The sequence below is a fragment of the Rhineura floridana genome, chromosome 7, assembly GCF_030035675.1.
Source record: "Rhineura floridana isolate rRhiFlo1 chromosome 7, rRhiFlo1.hap2, whole genome shotgun sequence".
NCBI lineage: Eukaryota > Metazoa > Chordata > Lepidosauria > Squamata > Rhineuridae > Rhineura > Rhineura floridana.
Genome location: NC_084486.1, coordinates 123,114,883 through 123,136,002, shown reverse-complemented (window position 1 = coordinate 123,136,002; position 21,120 = coordinate 123,114,883). Strand labels below are relative to the sequence as shown.

At 41.3% G+C, this 21,120-nt stretch overlaps 1 protein-coding gene across 5 annotated transcripts in view; it reads right to left on the bottom strand.

The window, feature by feature from the left end:
• Window positions 1-21,120, bottom strand: part of LEKR1 (leucine, glutamate and lysine rich 1) — a 132,053-nt gene that overhangs the window by 85,062 nt on the left and 25,871 nt on the right. For 4 of the 5 annotated variants that reach the window (XM_061637129.1, XM_061637127.1, XM_061637126.1 and 1 more), the window contains exon 3: window positions 17,677-17,891. The exons of the other annotated variant lie outside the window; for it this stretch is intronic. In XM_061637129.1, coding sequence (XP_061493113.1) covers window positions 17,677-17,891 — 215 coding nt within the window. The remainder of the gene's footprint in view (window positions 1-17,676; window positions 17,892-21,120) is intronic. 5 annotated transcript variants of the gene reach the window in all.

Here is a 21,120-nt window from a genome sequence, read left to right as displayed (position 1 = left end):
ACCCTAAATGCAGTAATGCAGCAACTAATACGTAGGGACAAATAGAACCATTACAATAGTTATTGTATAGAAATAGAAGAGGACAACAAAAAACGTAGAAGAGTCCTATTCCAAAAGAATAGAGAAATGAAAGGGAAATTCAAACCAAGAGTAAGGATGTGGAATAATCAACAGGGGAAACACACTGACTGATCGAGATAAAATAAAAGGAAGATGGAAGCAATACACTGCTCTATAAAAGAGATACAATGATGACAGATTCATTCACGGAGGAACCATATGATGAAGAACCAGAAATTTTAGAATGTGACGTGAAAGCTGCTCTTAAAATACTTGGAAGAAACAAATCACCAGGAATAGATGGCATACCAACAGAGTTGCTACAAGCTACTGAGACTGAATCTGTCCAAATTTTGACACAAATTTGTCAAGAAATATGGAAAACTAAACAGTGGCCCGCAGACTGGAAGCGTTCCATATACATCCCAGTTCCAAAGAAAGGGGATCCCAGGGAATGCAGTAATTATCGAACTATTGCCTTAATATCCCATGCAAGTAAAGTCATGCTCAAGATCCTACAACAAAGGCTCTTACCATATATCAAGCAAGAAATGCCAGACGTCCAAGCTGGATTTAGAAAAGGAAGAGGTACCAGAGATCATATCACAAACATATGTTGGATAATGGAACGGACCAGGGAATTTCAGAAGAAAATCACTCTGTGCTTTATAGACTACAGCAAAGCCTTTGACTGTGTAGATCATGAAAAACTATGGAATGCTTTAAAAGAGATGGGGGTGCCACAGCATCTGATTGTCCTGATGCATAACCTATATTCTGGACAAGAGGCTACTGTAAGGACAGAATATGGAGAAACCGATTGGTTTCCAATCGGAAAGGGTGTGAGACAGGGGTCTATTTTATCACCCTATTGTTGACCATTGAACTGCACTGTCACTGAGTTTGTTTTCCATCAAGTCTGAAAAACTGTAACTAGGGGGAGTTATGTCTTTGCCCAGTCTGGGAACGGACTGCCAAGGCCGTTGCTATGGTAGCCATCGCGATAAACTGGGAAAAGTTCTAGCAGCTATCTGTGTTAAGCTGAGTCTTCTGTGTATTGCCTCTGAACTGAGAGGTTGTCTTCTGTGTTTACCTTTGGAGAGATGTACCAGAAGGGGGGTGACTGAAGAAACTCTACATGTATTTACTCTTAAGCCTTTGGCCATAATGTCTTAATAAAGACTCTTAACATGATCTAATGCTCTGAAGAAGTTTCTTGCTCAACTTAACTCCAACGTAATGTATGCTGTTTCACGCAACAACACACACACGTCAACAGGGGTTATGGGCCCAGATCCACAGCGCATTACACGGGAGTAAGTTGCTGGTCTGAACGGCAGACGGAGTTCCAGAGGGCAGCTTGATTGATTGTACCAGACAGAGGTGAGCAACATGGCTGTAAACCTGTCTGGGGGAGGCTTGCCAATGGAAAGATTGACGGAAAAGAATTATGGCAGCTGGAAGCCGAGGATGCGGGCTTTGCTGATAAAAGAGGATTTATGGGACACAATAGATGGACCCACTCCGGCGGTACTGACTGCGGCCTGGACGCGTAGAGATCAGAAGGCGCAGGCTTTTATACTTCTGGCTCTATCTGACTCTCAACTGCTACACGTGAGAGATGTTACAAACGCCAAACAGATGTGGGACGTGTTGGAGGCTCTTCATGTGCAACAGACTGCGGGATCTAGATTGTGTTTGGCACGGAAGCTTTATCAAATGCGCTTCACGGGTGAGTGCGAAATGTGTGAGCATCTCACGGAATTCAGATGCCTGTTTGCTGAGCTGACGGACCGAGGCATCGAACACTCTGAACTTCAGAAGACCTATCTGATCCTGGCTTCGCTCGATGGGACTTGGAATAATATGGTCATGGCTTTCGAAGCCATGCCTGACAGAGGTCTGAACGTTGTGTTTATTGAGGAAAACCTGACCCAGGAATGGCAGCGGAGACAAGAGGCGAAAAGTGCTGAGGAAAAGCAAAGAGCCAAGCTGAAAGAAGAAAGCAGCAGCAGACAGGAAAACAAGCAAGAGCATCAAAGGCTAAAGGCTTGTTATGCCTGTGGGGCTCGTGGGCATCTCCGAAAAGACTGTGCAGTCAAGCAAAACTCCAGGGACGGAGGCTTGAAGCAGGGAAGTGTGAACTTTGTTTGTAAACAGAAGTCTCAAGATTTAGGACCTGTTAACTGGCTTGTTGACAGCGGGGCAAGCCATATATTAATCAAAGACAGAAGTTTGTTTTATGCTTCAGAAGAAGTGCAGGATTTTGTGCAACCTGCAGATGGATCACAGAAACGGGTGGAAGCCCGAGGACTGGTGAGATTTAATAAACTTGGGATAATGTCAGAATGTTTGTTTGTTCCGGAATTGGCTCATAATATTTTATCAGTTCAAAAACTGGTGACTTCTGGGTATTGTGTAACATTTGATAGAGGAAAATGTTTTATGCAGAGAAGAGACAAAGTTGTCTGCCAGGGATTCATGACACAGGGGCAGTTTAGAATGTCCGTGGGTGTGAAGTGTGCTGATGCCTTGAGTTTAATGGGGCGGAAAGAGAATGACAGTCAGGGCTGTAAACAGACTGCTGTTGTGACACCGTCGGCATTAACCATTCAAATGAAGCACGTGGAATGTGCGGAACCAACCTCATTTAATGAAATTAGGCTGATGCCTGAGGCAGAGAAAAATAAGTGGCAACAGGCCATGCAGGAAGAATTGAAAGCCATGGAACAGAATGGCACGTGGACATTAGTAAATTTACCTATGGGGGAAAAGGCCATAGGTTGCAGATGGGTGTTTAAGAAGAAGAAAGCAAGTTCCGGGGAAGTACAGAGGTACAGGGCACGTTTGGTTGCCAAGGGATTCACCCAGCAGCATGGGACAGATTATGAAGCTGTTTTCGCCCCGGTTGTGAAACATGAGTCCATTCGTGTGCTGCTGAAGCTGGCAGCGATGCAGAACATGAGTGTAAATCACTACGATATAGGGACGGCATTCCTACATGGTGATTTAAGAGAGGAGATATATATGGAACTGCCTCCGGGTTCTGTGTCAAAGGAAGGGTTCGTGTGTAAACTGCATAAATCAATATATGGACTGCGGCAAAGTGCACGCTGCCGGAATGAGAAATTGGACAGAGTGTTGCATGGAATGGGATTCCAAAGATGCAAGGCAGATCCATGTGTGTATATAAAGAGACAGGGGATGAAAACCACGTTCTGTGCAGTTTACGTTGATGACATCATGTATATTTATCATGAGCAGCAAGAGGAACGAGAATTTAATGAGCAACTGGGCAGGCAGGTGGACACAAAGAATTTGGGGCCTGTCACACACTATTTAGGCACGGATATTGTGCGAGCAGAAGACGGAAGCATAACATTGAGTCAGGAAAGTAAAATAAATCAGATCATAGAAGAATGCAACATGACAGAATGTAATGTTGTGAAGACTCCAATGGTTGTGGCTTTCCAACAGAATGTGCAGGAGACGCCCTGTACAGAACCTGAGAAGTACAGGCGCATAATAGGGAAATTGCAATATTTGGTGAAGGTGTCTCACCCAGACATATGTAATGCAGTCAGTATTTTAAGCCGGAAGGTAGAACATCCTTCAGAGGCTGACTGGCAAGGAATTAAAAGGGTAGTGCGTTATTTGAAAGGCACGAAGACAAAGAGTCTGGTTTTGTCAGGAGCAAAGACAGGAGGTCTTGAATGTTTTGTGGATGCAGATCATGCAGGGGAACTGAGCAGTCGTAAGTCAACCTCTGGCATAGTTGTGATGTGGCACGGGTCATGCATTGACTGGAGCAGCAAGAAACAAAATGTGGTGGCAACCTCAAGTGCAGAAGCAGAGTATGTGGCTCTATCACAGGCCTGTAATGAGCTACAATGGTTCGCAATGCTCATGCAGGAGATAGGCATTGATATGCAATTTCCGATTACTGTATATGAAGACAATCAGACCTGCATCAAGATAGCCACATCAGAAGCTCATACCAAAAGAACAAAACATATTAGTGTCAGATACTTTCACGTAAGGAATTGTGTGCAGCAGGGGTTCGTTAACCTGACATTTTGTGACACTAACAACATGGTGGCTGACATAATGACCAAGCCTTTGTGTGAGGAGAAATTTGGCAAACTGGTGACAAGGCTTGGAATGAGCCAAAGTTTGATTGAATAACGTTCTAGCTAAATGTACAGAGATGTTTTGAAATGTACTGAAATGTAAGCTGTATTGCAAGATGTATTGGAGAAATGTATTGTTATTGTTGTAATGAGTTACAGACATGATGGGAAAAAAGGGGGGATTGTTGACCATTGAACCGCAATGTCACTGAGTTTGTTTTCCATCAAGTCTGAAAAACTGTAACTAGGGGGAGTTATGTCTTTGCCCAGTCTGGGAACGGACTGTCAAGGCCGTTGCTATGGTAGCCATCGCGATAAACTGGGAAAAGTTCTAGCAGCTATCTGTGTTAAGCTGAGTCTTCTGTGTATTGCCTCTGAACTGAGAGGTTGTCTTCTGTGTTTACCTTTGGAGAGATGTACCAGAAGGGGGGTGACTGAAGAAACTCTACATGTATTTACTCTTAAGCCTTTGGCCATAATGTCTTAATAAAGACTCTTAACATGATCTAATGCTCTGAAGAAGTTTCTTGCTCAACTTAACTCCAACGTAATGTATGCTGTTTCACGCAACAACGCACACACGTCAACACCTATTTGTTTAATCTATACGCAGAACATATCATACCGAAAGCAGGATTCAACCAAGATGAAGGTGTGAAAACTAGAGGGAGAAATATCAATAACTTAAGATATGCAGATGATACCATACTACTAGCAGAATGATTCAAATCAGTAATGATTTGAAACGAATGTTGTTGAAAGTTAAAGAGGAAAGCACAAAAGCAGGACTACAGCTGTAGTCAAAAAGACTAAAATAATGACGACTGATGATTTATGTAACTTTAAAGTTGACAATGAGAACACTCAACTTGTCAAGGATTACCAATACCTTGGCACAGTCATTAACCAAAATGGAGACAATTGTCAAGAAATTAGAAGAAAACTAGGACTGGGGAGGGCAGCTATGAGACAATTAGAAAAGATCTTCAAATGAAAAGAGGTATCACTGAACACTAAAGTCAGGATCATTCAGACCATGGTATTCCTGATCTCTATGTATGGATGTGAAAGTTGGACAGTGAAAAAAGCGAATAAGAGAAAAATCAACTCATCTGAAATGTGCTGTTGGAGGAGAGCTTTGTGCATACCATGGATTGTGAAAAAGACAAATAATTGGGTGTTAGAACAAATTAAACCAGAACTATCACTAGAAGCTAAGTTATCATACTTTGGACACATAATGAGAAGACATGATTCACTAGAAAAGACGATGCTGGGGAAAACAGAAGGGAGTAGAAAAAGAGGAAGACCAAACCAGAGATGGATTGATTCCATAAAGGAAGCTACAGACCTGAACTTACAAGATCTGAACAGGGTAGTTTATAACAGATGCTACTGGAGGCCAGTGATTCATAGGGTCGCCATAAATTGTAATTGACTTGAAGGCATGTAACAACAACAAACGTCTCACACACATACATGGCCAAGGCATGACGGGGTGAATTAGCTATTGGGGGGGAAGGGATTTGGAAAGTGAGCAAGTACCCAGTTCCTTTTTATATTCTGAAGGGTCCATCTTATTTTTGCACTGTTTTGTGCAACAGCAGTCTCCCATTAAATAGTTGTATGTGAATGTATACACACACACACAAATGATTACTTTGCATTCAAGTGAGAGCAAATAGAAACATTCACCACATATGCTAAAAAAATGTCCACAATGTGATCTCACAATGCACTTCAGTACATTCACAGTCAGGCAGCATGTGCATTTAAATTGGATTTTTTTCTCTTATTGGACTATCAGTTGATCAGGAAAATCCAAACTGGGGAAGGGTAAAGTGTGAGGTGCCACTGGGCAGAGAATGAAGTTGAATGGATACTGGCAAAAGAAATTAGGATACAGGTAGCTTTAAACACCATGTGAATGAGCCCTGACACTTCACATTTTATGGCTACTGAGCACTGGGCTGTTTTGGAAGGGTTGCCCCATTAGTTGTTGATGTTGTTTTTAATTATACATCTGCAAACCATCAGAATTACCCTGTTATCTGTCTCTTGCTTCTCAGTGGCTCTGTTCTGTTACAGAGTCATCAGCACACATAGTTTGCTACTAGTGGAAGTGATGATTTGTAACAATCTGAAGATGGTTGTTTAACCGTTTGCTGCTCCACTGTTCCCCTTCCACTACTGACTAATTTTTATGCATCAATTTCTATTTTTCTGTTTTTAATTGGTACTCCATCTTGGGTGTTTTTTTAAAAATATAAAAGTGGCCTGTAAATTTAATGAATCAATAAAAGGTTTGTTTTACAAGGTTTGACTTCTGACCAAATCTCCTTGTCCTCATTCCAGCCATCTTTATTTTTAATCTTCATGCTCTGAACTCCATTTAGGCCAGGGCTAGGGAACCTTTTTTGTATTACCTTGTGGGTAATCTCTCAGGGGCACTATGGCAGTGGCAGAAATAACCGGAGACATTAATTCTGGATGAACTAATCTAAAATAAAGACCACCCTCCTTCTATTTTCACCATAGCTACCTCAAATTTTTAATTTTATGCAGCTCTATAAAGAAGTATACCTTACTGAATTTAATAGGTTTACTCTTACTATAAATTAATACAGAGGATTTTTTTTTCAGTACCACAAAACAATTCAGTCGCTGTTCTGCAATGCAAGTGAAAGTAATTCCTTTCTGCCTTTGGTGTGCCACCCCCACCCCCCCGAAACATCCACAGCAGAAACCGACCAATTTGTTTTCAGACAGCTGGAGGAGTGGAGAACTTTCTCAAACTATACAGGTGTTGTTGTTTGTTTTAAAAAATTATTTGCATCAAATAAAATTCTGCCCCTTCAAATTGTTCTGAAACTACAGAGAGAGAGAGAGAGAGAGAGAGAGAGAGAGAGAGAGAGAGAGAGAATTAAAAGCCAGACAAAGTAAGAACAAAACACAAATAAAAGATGGAACTGTGATGGAATCAAAGAACGGGGCAGCTTCAGGAGGGGTTGGGGGGCCACATCAAATGACATCATGGGCTGCATGTTTGACTAAAGGTAATTAATGGGTTCAGAAGCCAGTATGCCTGTGCAGCTCTGCCGTTGCTGCCACCCTACTGCTGTCTAAGTAAGCTGCAGCAACACTGGTGTTGGGAGGAGGACTCTGCCCCACCATGCTGCCACTACTGATTGGGTGATTATTGTAGTGCTGTAACTCCTTGATGATCTGATTAGACCTGAGAAAGATTTCTCCTCAAAAAACAGAATGACCAGTGACAATGCTGTGATAGTGGTTAGAGAGTCAGACCAAAACTGGAGAAAACTGTGTTCAAATCCCCCTCCCTGATGAAGCTTGCAGTGACCTTGGACCAGTCACTCCGTCAGCCTAACATACCACACAGGGTTGTTTCGAGCACTAAAAATAATTGGGGAGAGAGAATGTAGGCCGCCCTGGGCTCTTAAGAAGAAAAGTGGGATTAAAATTTATTGGCTGAAAAAACAAATGCAGTCTACCCAGTGGAGGAAAGGCTGTACTTCGAAGACTTGAACCAGATGGAGAGATCTCCCTAGAATTGAACATGTCTCAACGGACTTTTGATTAATATGATCAAGTTTGGCAGCAACCTATGTCCTCTATGTTTGTGTACACACTTCTATTTTTCAATGAAGACTCTTGGGGGGCAGGGAATCAGGTGGGGCATTCTTTGCAGGATTGTGTGGAAAAGACCTTAAGCAATATTAAAGGCAGAGCTGAATGTCCTTCCACTTGAACATTTTAATCAAAGATGCCTAAAGTTTACAGAATGAAACACATGCAACTAATCTTTATACAAGGTTGTGTAAAATACAATATGATATACAATACACCATGATATACAAAGCAGCAATTTTCTTTCCAACAAAGCCCTTTGGCAAAATCAGAGATTGGTAGTTTTTGAAAACTGTAATTCCAAAGCTAACAAAACTTGCAGCTATTGAGCAGGCAGTTGGACTCAATGGCCTTATAGCCCCCTTCCAACTCTACAATTCTATGGCCAGGTTCACATGGGAGCTAAACTCCAAATTGAATTTGAAGCTTTCCCCTTCACAATAGAGTTCCACAGTTCACACACGTCCATCCTCCCCACCTTCCAATTTGCTGTGTGGTTCACACACATTCACGTTTATTGGTATCGGTTTCCTTGTGGTTCTGCCCCATTTAAATGTTAACTCCCTCCGGAACATCCCCATCGCTAATCGAGAAGGGGAGAGGTTTCTGTCAATTTCACGCTAAGCCAGGAGACAGTGGGGGGTGCAACTGACACCAAATTACTTTTTTTCTGTTGTCAGTTTATTTTCCTCTAGACAAAGCCCTTTTTTGTGAAGAAGGAATGAAATGTTTATAGTGTGCAATGTGTATATTTTTGTGTTTGTGTGTGTGCACGCACACAACCTCTTTGTGAATGAGACAACTGCGTCCTGGTCAGAAAGTGTTAGATGGGGGGTTGGGTCGACCCCCCTCTCCTTCCCCTTCAGAAAGCCAAGCAGGGCCACCCTGGCACATCCTGCAGCAAGTCACCCCTGTCACTGCCGCCACCGCCTCAAAGGGAAGGGGAGGGGAGATGGGGCTGCTCGCCTGCTCGCGCCCCGAGCACTGGCCCTAAATACCCACATAGTCTCTTCCCCACAAACTGGCACAGAGAAAAGCAGCTCCTCCTCCTCCTCTACCCGGCAGAGAGAGGCGCAAGGGAGAGTGGCAGTTGCCCCCGTCTGGCTCGTAAAGTAAAATAGCGAGTAAACAGAGTGCATAGCTGGTTTAGAGGACCGAGGAACTTGCTGGGGGGAAAGTAAGCCTAGACTGACAGGAAGTTTGTTCATCAGTGGCAGGAAACAAAATGATGTCCATAGACAGTGTAGGGGGGCAGAGAAAGGGAGGATCTAAAATGGCGAACAACCAGTGCAGCCGAAAACAGTGGAGAAAAAACAACAACAGCAGATTGGCACCGAAGCAGGTGCAGATTTTCAAACCAATTTCGGATTTTTATCGCACTGATTTAATCTGGATTTAAAGGCAATAGCAGCTGAATGCACTCGCATTGGCAAAAACGTCATGCAAACAGTCCAAATTATAAGGATCTGCAAAAAGCACTAGATCCGCATTAACCCTCCATGTGATTGAGCCCTATGATTCTTGAACTGAGCTTATTGTTCCTTATAAAGTAACTGCATTCATTTGTATTTTCCTGCAATTATTCAGACTAACATCTGATACCCATAAAATACATTCTGTCACCCTTCTGAAAAAATAAACTTCCAAACAACTTCATCACATTTTCTTTTGCAAAAAAGTGCCATTTTTGTCTGTTTCCCAGGACTGGGTAATAAATATCTCATGGGGATGCCTTGAAAAGAATAGTCAGCTCTCCCAGTTGTATATGACATCATGATTCATGGGTGTGCATTAAAAAGTGAATGCAATCAATTATTTTTAAATCAGCATTTCTGAAGCTGGTTGTGGTAAGCCCCTCCATTCCAAATATGAACACAACTCTTTGAGCATCTACAAGTGTGACTGAGGAAAAAGAAAACAAGGATGGGTTTTGCATGAGAAATGGCTGCTCACAAGGCTTAACTAAATTTCAGAGAACCAGTGTGGTGTAGTGTCAAAACTGGAGACCCCCACACACACCTCCCCGCCAAAATAATTTTCAGGAAAACCTTTTGCAACATATATATATTGTTTAATGGTTCTTTAAAGAGGTTGCTTTGTGTCCATTAAAGAGGTTGCTTTGTGTCCATTAAAGAGGTTTTGAGGTTGTGTCCATAAAGAGGTTGCTTTGTGTCCTTTGTGTCCATTGCTTTGTGTCCATTAGAGATAAATGGGGTTAGAGTTTGTACAAAGTTTGTACACTTTCTCAAAGCTTATGTCTGGGGAAGTGAAGGAAGCTTTCTTCACTTGCCATTTGAAACTTGTCTTCCTTCAGTGAAGGGAGAGAAGCATGGCTTATGTGTGACTGATACTGGTTTGTATTTTGTAACATCTTAAAGATTAACAATGCAGTTAACAAGGTGGACAGTTTTTTTAAAAAAAAATCCATCAGACTACAGCAAAGGAGTGAAGGGAAGTAGGGCCACTTTATCAGCTCTGCTGAAAAGTTAGCTCTAGCAGGCTTTTCCTCTCTCTCACTTCTCCCCTGACAGTAGCTATTACAGGCTTCAGCAGAGGGAAAGAAGGGGAGGGAAGCAGCACTGCCCCAACAGCTCAGCTGATACGCCTGCCTGTTTCTCTCCTTGAACTGTTTCAATTCCAGCAAGTCATCAAAATAACTCTGAAATTAAAAGCTAGTGCCAGAATTTGTTTTTCCCCTCTTCCCACCCAATCTCAATGTCATTTTTAAAAATTATTGTATGCCTGAAGATTGTCGTTGTAAGCTGCTCTAGGAGCCTTTGCAGCTAAAGTACACGGTAAAAATGAAATGACTGCCTCAAAAAAAATAGAAAAAGAAATAGACTAATCAAAACAAAAAATCAATTCCGACTTACAGCGACCCTATGAATAGGGTTTTCATGGTAAGCGGTATTCAGAGGGGGTTTACCATTGCCTTCCTCTGAGGCTAAGAGGCAGTGACTGGCCCAGGGTCACCCAGTGAGCTTCATGGCTCTGTGGGGATTTGAGCCCTGGTCTCCCAGGTCACAGTAAACATGCTTTAAATAAATAAATAAGCATTTAAAGTGCTGCAGGAGTCTTGCTGTTTTTGCCAGAAAGAGCTAATACAGCTACCTTCTGGGCATGTTGTTTTGTTTTGCTTCTTAGGACTTATAGCTCCTGAGGAGGGAAGTCAGACTCTCAAACTTCTCATATGAAGCTGCCTTATGCTGAGTCAGAGTACCACTGCTCCATTAGTCTGAGATCCTTTTAACTGGAGATACCAGCGATTTAATGTGGGACCTCCTACTGCTCAGCTGTATCCCCCTCAACTCAAGCTGCCCCTCATATGTCTGTGTTTGAGAACTGCAGATACAGTGCGGTTCATGACAGGAGGAGGTGAGCTTTCTTCATTTTCTGGAAGACCTACCTGCTTTTCTCAGTAATACATTTATTTGACTTTATGAGAATTGGAAAACCCTGGCAAGTCATGAAATTGCTACAGGGAGAAAGTCTGAACAGTGCACATGACAATGCATTTTGCATCAAGAGAACCACCATTCTTTTTAAAAATTCTTAATTTTAATTTTAAAAATCTTCCAGCATAGAAACAACATACTTTCGGGAATAACAAACAGCTATAATTTATTTTGCTCAGATGTGCAACACAAACATGTTCTTCTTCTGACTGCATTTTCCCCATCAAAAAGCAAAACTAGAGAAAGAAAAATCTTTGTTACTTTGCTAATTTTTAGCATATGAAACCATGAAAAGCATACTATGCTCTAGGGATGATTAACTCTGGGCACTACGAGAAAAAACAACAACTAAGAACATAGTGATCTCTTCTGCACTTGTACATTTCACATGAACTGTGAAACTGAACATCTTGCTATCACAGCCAGCATATGATTAGATGCTGAACACAGAAGAAATCAGCACAGAGCAAGATGACAACCCATGCACGCAAGGAGAATGGCATGGAAGAGAAAAGAGGGCAGCAGACATTTTATCAGAAAAAAATGACAGAGACTTCTTCAGGGGAGTGTAAACGCTTAATAGCCACCCACAAATCTTACTAGGTCTAGGAGATCTCAAAGACCATCGCCATTTTCGGCTTCGGCTATGGGGCAGTATATAAATGCAATAAATAACAATAGTAATAATAATAGTAATAATAATAATTTTCAATTCTATACAGAGACTTGTATTTGCAGACATAAATAAACTAGAGATTTGCTTTCTAAAATAGATGTGAAGTGTAGCTAGGATCTCTCGGTAGAGAAGCCTAGACTGGTAGCATTTCTCTCCCCAACCCTGCCTGCCTTTGAACTACATCCCCATGCAATTCCTGTTTCAAAAGCTGATCTCCATGCAGCGTAAGCTGCTGTGACAGAAACACATCACAAAGCCCCCCTAGATGCACAGAACTAATTGGACAGTCTATGAGTTGTAAATCAAAGGCAATGGCCATGGTGAACCTCAGTTCTGCGTTTGAAGAAAATGCTCATGCACACTAGTGAGTGGAGAAACATCAGCTAATATGTTCTGCAAAAGCTGGATTGCAGATTCCAGAAAGGAGGTGGGGAGACTGCTGGCTCTCACCTGCTGCTTGTTTTCCCATGGCCTGCATAAGATGAGCTAGTGGCTTTCACACTGCATCTAGAAATACACCATGTACAAGTTATGCAGTCTTTAAATCTTGTCCTTCAGTGTTCAATTCATTTTATGAATTGTTGTTTTATTTATTAGTTCCCTGGAGGACAAACAGTGATTATAAATGTTTAAATTAATAATGTTAGTCTTAGATTAGAAAGTATATGTATTTTATGGGCAAAGTAACATGGCACATATAGCATTCTGAATGATTTGTCAGTCACCAGAAACTGCCTTATACTGACATAGTGTTATTCAACACAAAGCAACTACTTGAAAAAGAATTTGTAGAGATACTTATTATTTAAAAAATAGAAAAATATACACAAACGCTAAAATATACATTGTCTTTTTATAACATGCTGTTTAATCAGGGTTATTGTTCAATCTCATCATGGTTTTGGGGAAATATAAGGTGATAACTGTGTAAAACAATTCAGAATCACAAACTTGTTTATGAATAAGCTCTGAAATTTTCCTGTCTGAGATCCAGCCATCTTCTACCAGTTTTGCCAATTCTTTCTAGATTTCTTTTTATAACGTGCTGTTTAATCAGGGTTATTGTTCAATCTCATCATGGTTTTGGGGAAATATAAGGTGATAACTGTGTAAAACAATTCAGAATCACAAACTTGTTTATAAGTAAGCTCTGAAATTTTCCTGTCTGAGATCCAGCCATCTTCTACCAGTTTTGCCAATTTATTTCTAGATTTACACACCTCTCAATTTTGCTTAGTAATTGTTCAAAACAAGGCTGAACCCACATATTAAGTTTCTTGCAGCTGCCATTAGCTTTGGTCTGGCAGTAAGTTCTCTCTTACCATAGTGAAAACTGTTGGAAAAGAATGGCATATTCTACAACATAGGGTTGTCAGCCTCCTCTAGGATGCACGCCTTAACATGGTGAGGGAGTTTGAGAGTGTCGAAGAAGCTGAGAGCAATGGCGTCAGGAGTCTAGACCAAGAAGCTAGATTCCTAGCAGGGTCACCCAAGGCGGAATGGTCAAAGCTGAGGCACCAGACTAAGACACATCCAAACTCAGAAGAAGGCAATGGTAAACCACCCCTGAATACCTCTTACCATGAAAACCCTATGAACAGAGTATCCAAAATGCAACACAAGATAGTGCTGGAAGATAAGACCCCCAGATCAGATGGCGAGCTACTATGGAAAAACAATGGGCAAGGACGAGCAGCACTGTGACTAATGATGCCACTAGGTCAAAGCCGAAAGGAAGCCCAGAGGCTGATGCGCTCAGATGCAAAAGGAGAGTCCAGAGTACACAATAGGAACATGGAATGTGAGAAGCATGAACCAGGGAAAGTTAGAAATTGTCAAGCAAGAAATGGAATGCATCAATATTACAATACTTGGCATAAGTGAATTAAAATTGATGGGAATGGGACATTTTCAACTACTAAAGGTAAAGGTAAAGGTGTAGTGAGAGTCGTTTCTGACTCTTAGGGTGATGTCTTGTGACATTTACTAGGCAGACCATATATATGGGGTAGGATTGCCAGTTCCTTCCCCGGCCTTTCTTTACCCCCCAGCATATGCCGGGTACTCATTTTACTGATCACGGATGGATGGAAGGCTGAGTGGACCGCGACCCCTCCTACCGGAGATTCAACTCCCTCCTTCTGTTGGAATCGAACTCCAGCCATGAGCAGAACTTCAGCTGCGTTACTGCCACTTACCACTCTGCACCATGGAGGATCTTTCAACTACTAGGCAACTACAAAATATTTGATGCTGGAAATGACAAATTAAGAAGAATCGGGGTTGCTTTAATAGTGACAAGTGATGCGGCAAAAGCAATTAGAAGCTATAATGCAAAGTCTGGGAGACCAGGGTTCGAATCCCCACATAGCCATGAAGCTCACTGGGTGACCTTGGGCCAGTCACTGCCTCTCAGCCTCATGAAAACCCTTATTCATAGGGTCGCCATAAGTCGGAATCGACTTGAAGGCAGTACATTTACATTTTTTATTAATATAACCATCATCCAAGTCTACGCTCCAACAGCAAACATAGAAGAGGAGGAATTGGAGAGATTTTACGCAGAAGTATAGGAAGAAATTGATCACACACCAAAACAAAATGTTCTGATAATCATGAGGGACTGGAATGCAAAAGTAGGGAACAGAGAAGAACTAGGAATTGTGAGGAAATGGGGCTTAGGAGATAGAAATGAAGGAGAAAGACTTATCGAATTCTGCGAAGCCAATAATTTGTTTCTTGTAAACACATTTTTTGAGCAACCAAAAAGACCACTGTACATGTGGACATCACCAAATGGTCAATATAGGAATAAAATTGATTATATAATTGGTAGCAGAAGATGGAGAAGTTCCATACTTTCTGCAAAAACAAGACCAGGAGCAGACTGCGGTACAGATCATGAACTGATCATATAAAAAACCAGAGTACAGTAGGGCCCCGCTTTTCAGCAGCCCGCTTTTCGGCATTCCGCTAATACGGAGGCTAAAATTAGAGTAAGCTCCCACTCATACAGTGCTTGTTCCACTTTTATAGCATTTTTCAGGCGTCGGGCACTATTGTATTGAAGGAGTTCTGCTTTTCCGCGGATTTCGCTTTTAGGCGGGGGTCTGGAACGTAACCCGCCAGATGAGTGGGGCCCTACTGTAAAGCTAAAGAACAACAACAAAGCAATCATAATGCCAAAATACAATATAAATAACATCTCAGAAGACTATAAAGATCAAATAAGGAACAGATTTGAGGCTTTAACCTGAACTTGTCAAGGATTATCAATATCTTTGCACTGTCATTAACCAAAATGGAAACAATAGTCAAAAAATTAGAAGAAGGCTAGGACTGGGGAGGGCAGCAATGAAACAATTAGAAAAGGTCTTCAAATGAAAAGAAGTATCACTGAACACTAAAGTCAGGATCATTCAGACCATGGTATTCCCGATCTCTTTGTATGGATGTGAATGTTGGACAGTGAAAAAAGCAGATAAGAGAAAAATCAACTCATTTGAAATGTGGTGTTGGAGGAGAGCTTTGCGCATACCATGGACTGCGAAAATACAAATAATTGGGTGTTAGAACAAATTAAACCAGAACTATCACTAGAAGCTAAAATGATGAAACTGAGGTTATCATACTTTGGACACATAATGAGAAGACATAATTCACTAGCAAAGACAATAATACTGGGAAAAACAGAAAGGAATAGAAAAAGAGTAAGGTCAAACAAGAGATGGATTGATTCCATAAAGGAAGACCTGAACTTACAAGATCTAAACATGGTGGTTTATAACAGATGCTATTGGAGGTCACCGATTCATAGGGTCGCCATGAGTTGAAATTGACTTGAAGGCACATAACAACAACAACATAGTTCAAATATATGAGAAAGGAATACAAATCCATATCCACATTCTACGGGTCTGTGAACTGGGGCCTGGAAAGATCACAGCTCTATGGCTAATAACATAACAGTAACTTTAAGAATGATTTAAATGGAAATACCGCCCAGAATGAAACGTTACATCAAACATCATATACTAATAAGGCCAAATTAGTTAATGTTGAGGCTGTCAAACAGGAGTCCCCTGTTGATTAGTAAAGCACATTACCCAATGAGATATCCTCCACCCCATTTCAAGTGTTTCTTGCATCAAGAACCTTTGTGCTCTTCCTTTGTAAATTGGAGGAAAGTCCACAGCTTAATGGTCTGGGAACACCTGGGCTCTGAATACAGAGCATTCAAGAGAAAAGATCAATAGCCCTTTATCTTGTGTACACAAAGCAGTTCCTCAAATGTCCAGCCAGGCCCCAAACCTATTCTTTTTCACCTTTTCCCCTCTGAGTTTTGATGTCCTGTTTTCCTGCCTTGGTTGTCATACAATGGATCCCTGGTCTGCACATTTACCCAGTCCCACCCTGCTGCTGTCATTTGTCAGGATTATGATGCCAAGAGTCATCTTAATGGATGTGGAAGTAGAGGTAAGCAGCAAGGGGGAAAAAGTCAGCAACCTGTAACAGGAACTCTTTCACAACAAAACCAATGATTCACTGGTCATAAGAGTCAAAGTACTCTTTCTACTGCAAATCTAGATTAGAAAGTCATTTTAAGGAATCATTCATAATAATTATTATCCTACCGTACAAAACTGTTTTTCTAAGAAAATGTGTCAAGTGCTTTCAACACTCTCTAATTGAAATGCTTAGTAGTAGTAGTATTTGCTGAGAGTGCTCATGCCATACCTAGTATGTGTGATGCCATAGAAAAAATACTTTTAGAATCTGTGAGCGATCCACTTTCACTTCTCAATAAAATTAAACAAAATCTCTCTTTTCTAAGCCAGATGTACTATCTGAATTAGGATTCAAAATCTAAAGCTATGACTAAATGACATTAGTGTTTAGTGTAGATGTAGCAATGGCTCCCTGCAAATCAGTTTCCTATGTGCTATAGTTTAGAAATCAGAACCCAATAATATGCACTGCTTCCCCCTCTCTCTTCATCTCTCAGATACAATTCTCCTACTCTTCCTGGCTTTAACTATAGCTTGGCATTACATTTGCACCAAAGTTAGCATGGTTCCCTCTTAGTCTAAATTTGAAAATCTATTTCAAACCTGGCTTCAAATTCTGGTTAAGACTGGATCCCTGGTTATTCTTTGCCACTGTTGGTGTTAATGCAGATGTAACACTAAACCAGGGTTAAAGCTGAAAAGGGAAGGGAGCATTTGTATCAAAAAGGGCAAGAAATTAAAAAAAACACTGAGTTGGCTCCTCTTTAGCAAACCGTGGTTTGCAGGGAACCAATGTTACAGCAGCTGTCTAAGCAGCAGGTCTCTGCCCATGATTGACAGTATATTTCCCATGCACATCTGGAAGGGCAAAATTATACTCTCACAGTCTTTTTCACAACAAGAGAAGCCTTTAGGTTGTTCAAAACCTATCAAATCTAAGTCTCACCTTTGATGACAGCAAACTTTGAAATAACTTTCCATTTTCCTCCCATGATGTTACTGAGTGGTACTAAACAATTCAAGTAGCAGATAATGACCTCTAAAGAATCATTCAATCTATGGTTTAACTAACGTGAATTCATGTGGAAGCTATACCTGATGCAAGCTGAGTCTGGTAAGACAGCTAAAGCCTGCTTTCCTCTGAATGACATTAATGAGTTTGTTAATTTAAAAAACAAGGATGAATAACACATTCCAACCTTTCTGTTTTTGATTTGCTAGCTGCTGTGCACTGTTCAAAATCTTGACTTATGTGCTGCAGTTTCTCCTGAAGTGTTTTCTCCCGTTCCACACTTCCTTCATAAAACTTCACTTTCTCTTCCATTGCTTTCATTTTTTCTTCCAGCAGCTTAAACTCATGAAGGATCAAATAACTGACTCCACAATATTTACACACTGTCTCATCCCGGGACATCTAAAAGAAGAAAAGGTAAGCAACATATTTTGTGAGCTAACTGAAAGGAGCGAAGAAGCAAATCACATAGGAATATAGGAAGCTGAGTTAGACCATTGCTCCATCTAGCCTGAATTGTATAGTGAATTATATACAGGGAATGGCTCATCAGGGTCTCAGACAGGAATTTTTCCCAGGAGATGCCAGGAACTAACCCCGGGATCTTTTGCATGCAAAACATGTGCTCTACCTTACAGCCCTTTCTCAAATGGATATAGTGGTATCAAAGGAAAGGTCAAGGGGGGGAAACAAAAAATCAGAAATCACAGCTGTTTCCCCCACTGTCATTATCAATCAGGATGTTTGCAGTATTAGCCAATGAAGTAACTAAGCAGAGGTTAAGACCTGGGACAGAAGCAGCATCTTGCTACTTGTCAGCACCAAAGAGCATCTGAGCTCCTGGGAGTGGGACTTTCAGTTTGAGAAGGCTCTTCTGTTCCCTTTTCTTGCTAGTTCTAGCAACATGTAGCTAGGTGGTGCTTCTGAACAGAATGCAGTAGAGCTGGAGCAGCCATTTCTACAGCGGGAACAGTGTCTTCTGGCAGGGATTGCTGTGTTCCAGTCTTCCGCCATCTGTTACTTGCTACAACCAGCAGGGGATGACAACAGAAAAACACAATACAGTGGCACTCGTGCAACTGGGACAGGGTCAAATCTTCAAGCCGTGGTTAAAAACTACTGAAAGTTATGAATAGTTCTCCTTCAAGTTCATCTCATGCTGCATAACTTAATAGGGGAGGAAACACTTCTTGTAGGAAGAGCCCTGCTGGATCCGACTAAAGGCCCTCTAGTTCAGCATCCTGTTCTCACAATAGCCAACTAGATGCTGACAGGAAGCCTGCAAGCAATAGCACTCTCTTGACTTGTGCTCCCTTTTGTACTTCAAAAGTTTTGAGATTCTGAGTTATTGACTCCTTTAGAGCACTTTAGATAAATGAACTGTTATAATCTCTTCCCTGACAAAACCACATTTGTGGTCCACCAAAACCATGAGTAGGGTAGTGTTCATAGAGAGCATCATGTGATGCACCACACATGGCAGTTATGAGTCACACAGAAACTATGAGATTTGGCAGGTGTGAGATTATTAATCATCTGGACAGGATGTATTCCAGCACACAATTACTTGTTTGAGTGCGCTTGAGTTTCTTGGGGGGGGGGGGAAGAGCCCTGCAGTGTAATTTTGCTCCTCCTATACTTTCCGTTTGGTAATTCCAGCAAATCACAACTGATTTAATTACTTCTGTTTGTGTGCATGTACAATAGAGATGCTGAAACAAGACTACTTAAGCATGCAGGATTAGTTCAATTGTATCAGTGAAATGCAAAGAACAGAGGGGCAGAAACCACAGAACTTCCATGTGCAGACACAAGTTTCCACTTGTGTTCCTAGGCTCCTGTTATCCAAAGCATTTGTGTTCTATAGCTACCAGAATCTGCCAAATGACAATGAGACATTAGCATCTGGTAGAGATGTGACAATGCTTTCCTGCAAACCATGGTTGCGGCAAACAGAAACCAGGCCCAGTAATGGGTCTAGAGATATCCTCCCCACACCCACCCCAAAAAGCACAATCCCAGAGAACTGATCTACCTCTCAGAGAACCATTAAAAAAATAAAAAATGATGCAACATGAAGAGCTGTAGTCAGATATTCCTTCTGCACATGCAAAAGCACTTCAGCACATGCACAGGATGCCAGGCCACATTACCTTTGAAAAACCCAAGAAACCTTAGAATTATGAAGGTAATCATGGAAACACTGGCACAGACTTCAACTTCAACTACATTCTTGAAGGGAGCATGACAGCTGTCTTGCAAAATCAGACCAAAGCTCATCATTTTATGTGCAACAGAGGCAGGCAACTCACAAGAGCATGGCAGCAATAGGTTTCTCATTTGCTTGCCCCCAGCATCTGGCACTGAAAGGTATATTGCACCTAAACATGGAGGTTTTTACAAGTGATCCTAAGTAATGCCATGCACAATTACAATAGCTTGCTGCAACGAGGGATCACTCTTCTGCAAACGCAGTCAGCGCGGATAGGTTAGGGTCTCTAGAGCGTAAGATAGAGCAATACTAAGCGGTGGAAGAAATGGCAATTTGATATAAACAGGAAAAATACCAGTCATCAAAAAAAGAAAAGGCACAAGGGCGTTTGGGGGCAAACAGAAGCCAGGAATGAGCTAAGGAAAAGTGACAATGCAAGTTCTAAGATTACCAAAGGTCACAACAGGGAATTGGCAATATTTATCCAGCCTAAAGTCACCACAGCACCCATTAAAGCCTTTAATTATACTATTCTTTTTCCAAACATATTTTGGGGCACAGCTTGTCATCAAATTATCAAAATAAAGTATCGAAGAAAGCACAGCAGATATAACCCATCATATTTCTATGAATGAAGAAATACTTCCACTACAGTACAATTCTTTTAATTTCATATTCCATCCAAAGCCTTTGAAAGAAGAAGAATGGTTATCAGATAAGAAAACTTCCTGTGAAGAGAAGATATTCAAATATAAGCAAAAGGAAGAGAAAGCGAGTCAAGTTGTTTTGCAGCAGTCAGAACAATGAATGCTAATTGAGACAAGCCTAACCAAATTAAGGATTGCAATGGCATACCTCAGCGCTATGCATTTTAACTATTCTTTGATAAAACTATGAGTCTGAGATGTTGGCTCCAGGACTGCTACACCAGCCTTTATTTATCCTAATTCTTCTTTTTGCCTTGTGAAGCCTGATCATAGCTACAGTGGCTCTGAAGGAAATGAAAAATTAATTCTATTTTTCCTGGCAGTTACAACCTGTGCTTGGAAATATGAAACTGTTATTCAGAATAAATACCATAAGGTTCCAAAGTACTAAAATTACTTATTGAAAGGGGACAAACTGAGCTGTAATGTGAAGGGAAGGGAGGGACTGTTATCCTGAAAAGAACATTGTGATTTCTTGCAGCACCACAGCTTCTGTCTTTCAAAATAAACAGTTTTAGACATTCCACTTCATGTCTCCAGTTTCAGCAGGGTGGTAGAGGGGGAGAGGGGGGGATCCCGCCTGGGTCTATCTGGAAATGAGACAGGAATGTTAATTGCATCATTGGTCCTACAATGAACAAGATGCTTTCAGCGCTGCTAATGAAAATCAGCTGCAGACAAGGCAGAATTACCACATGCTCATCTGTTTGCT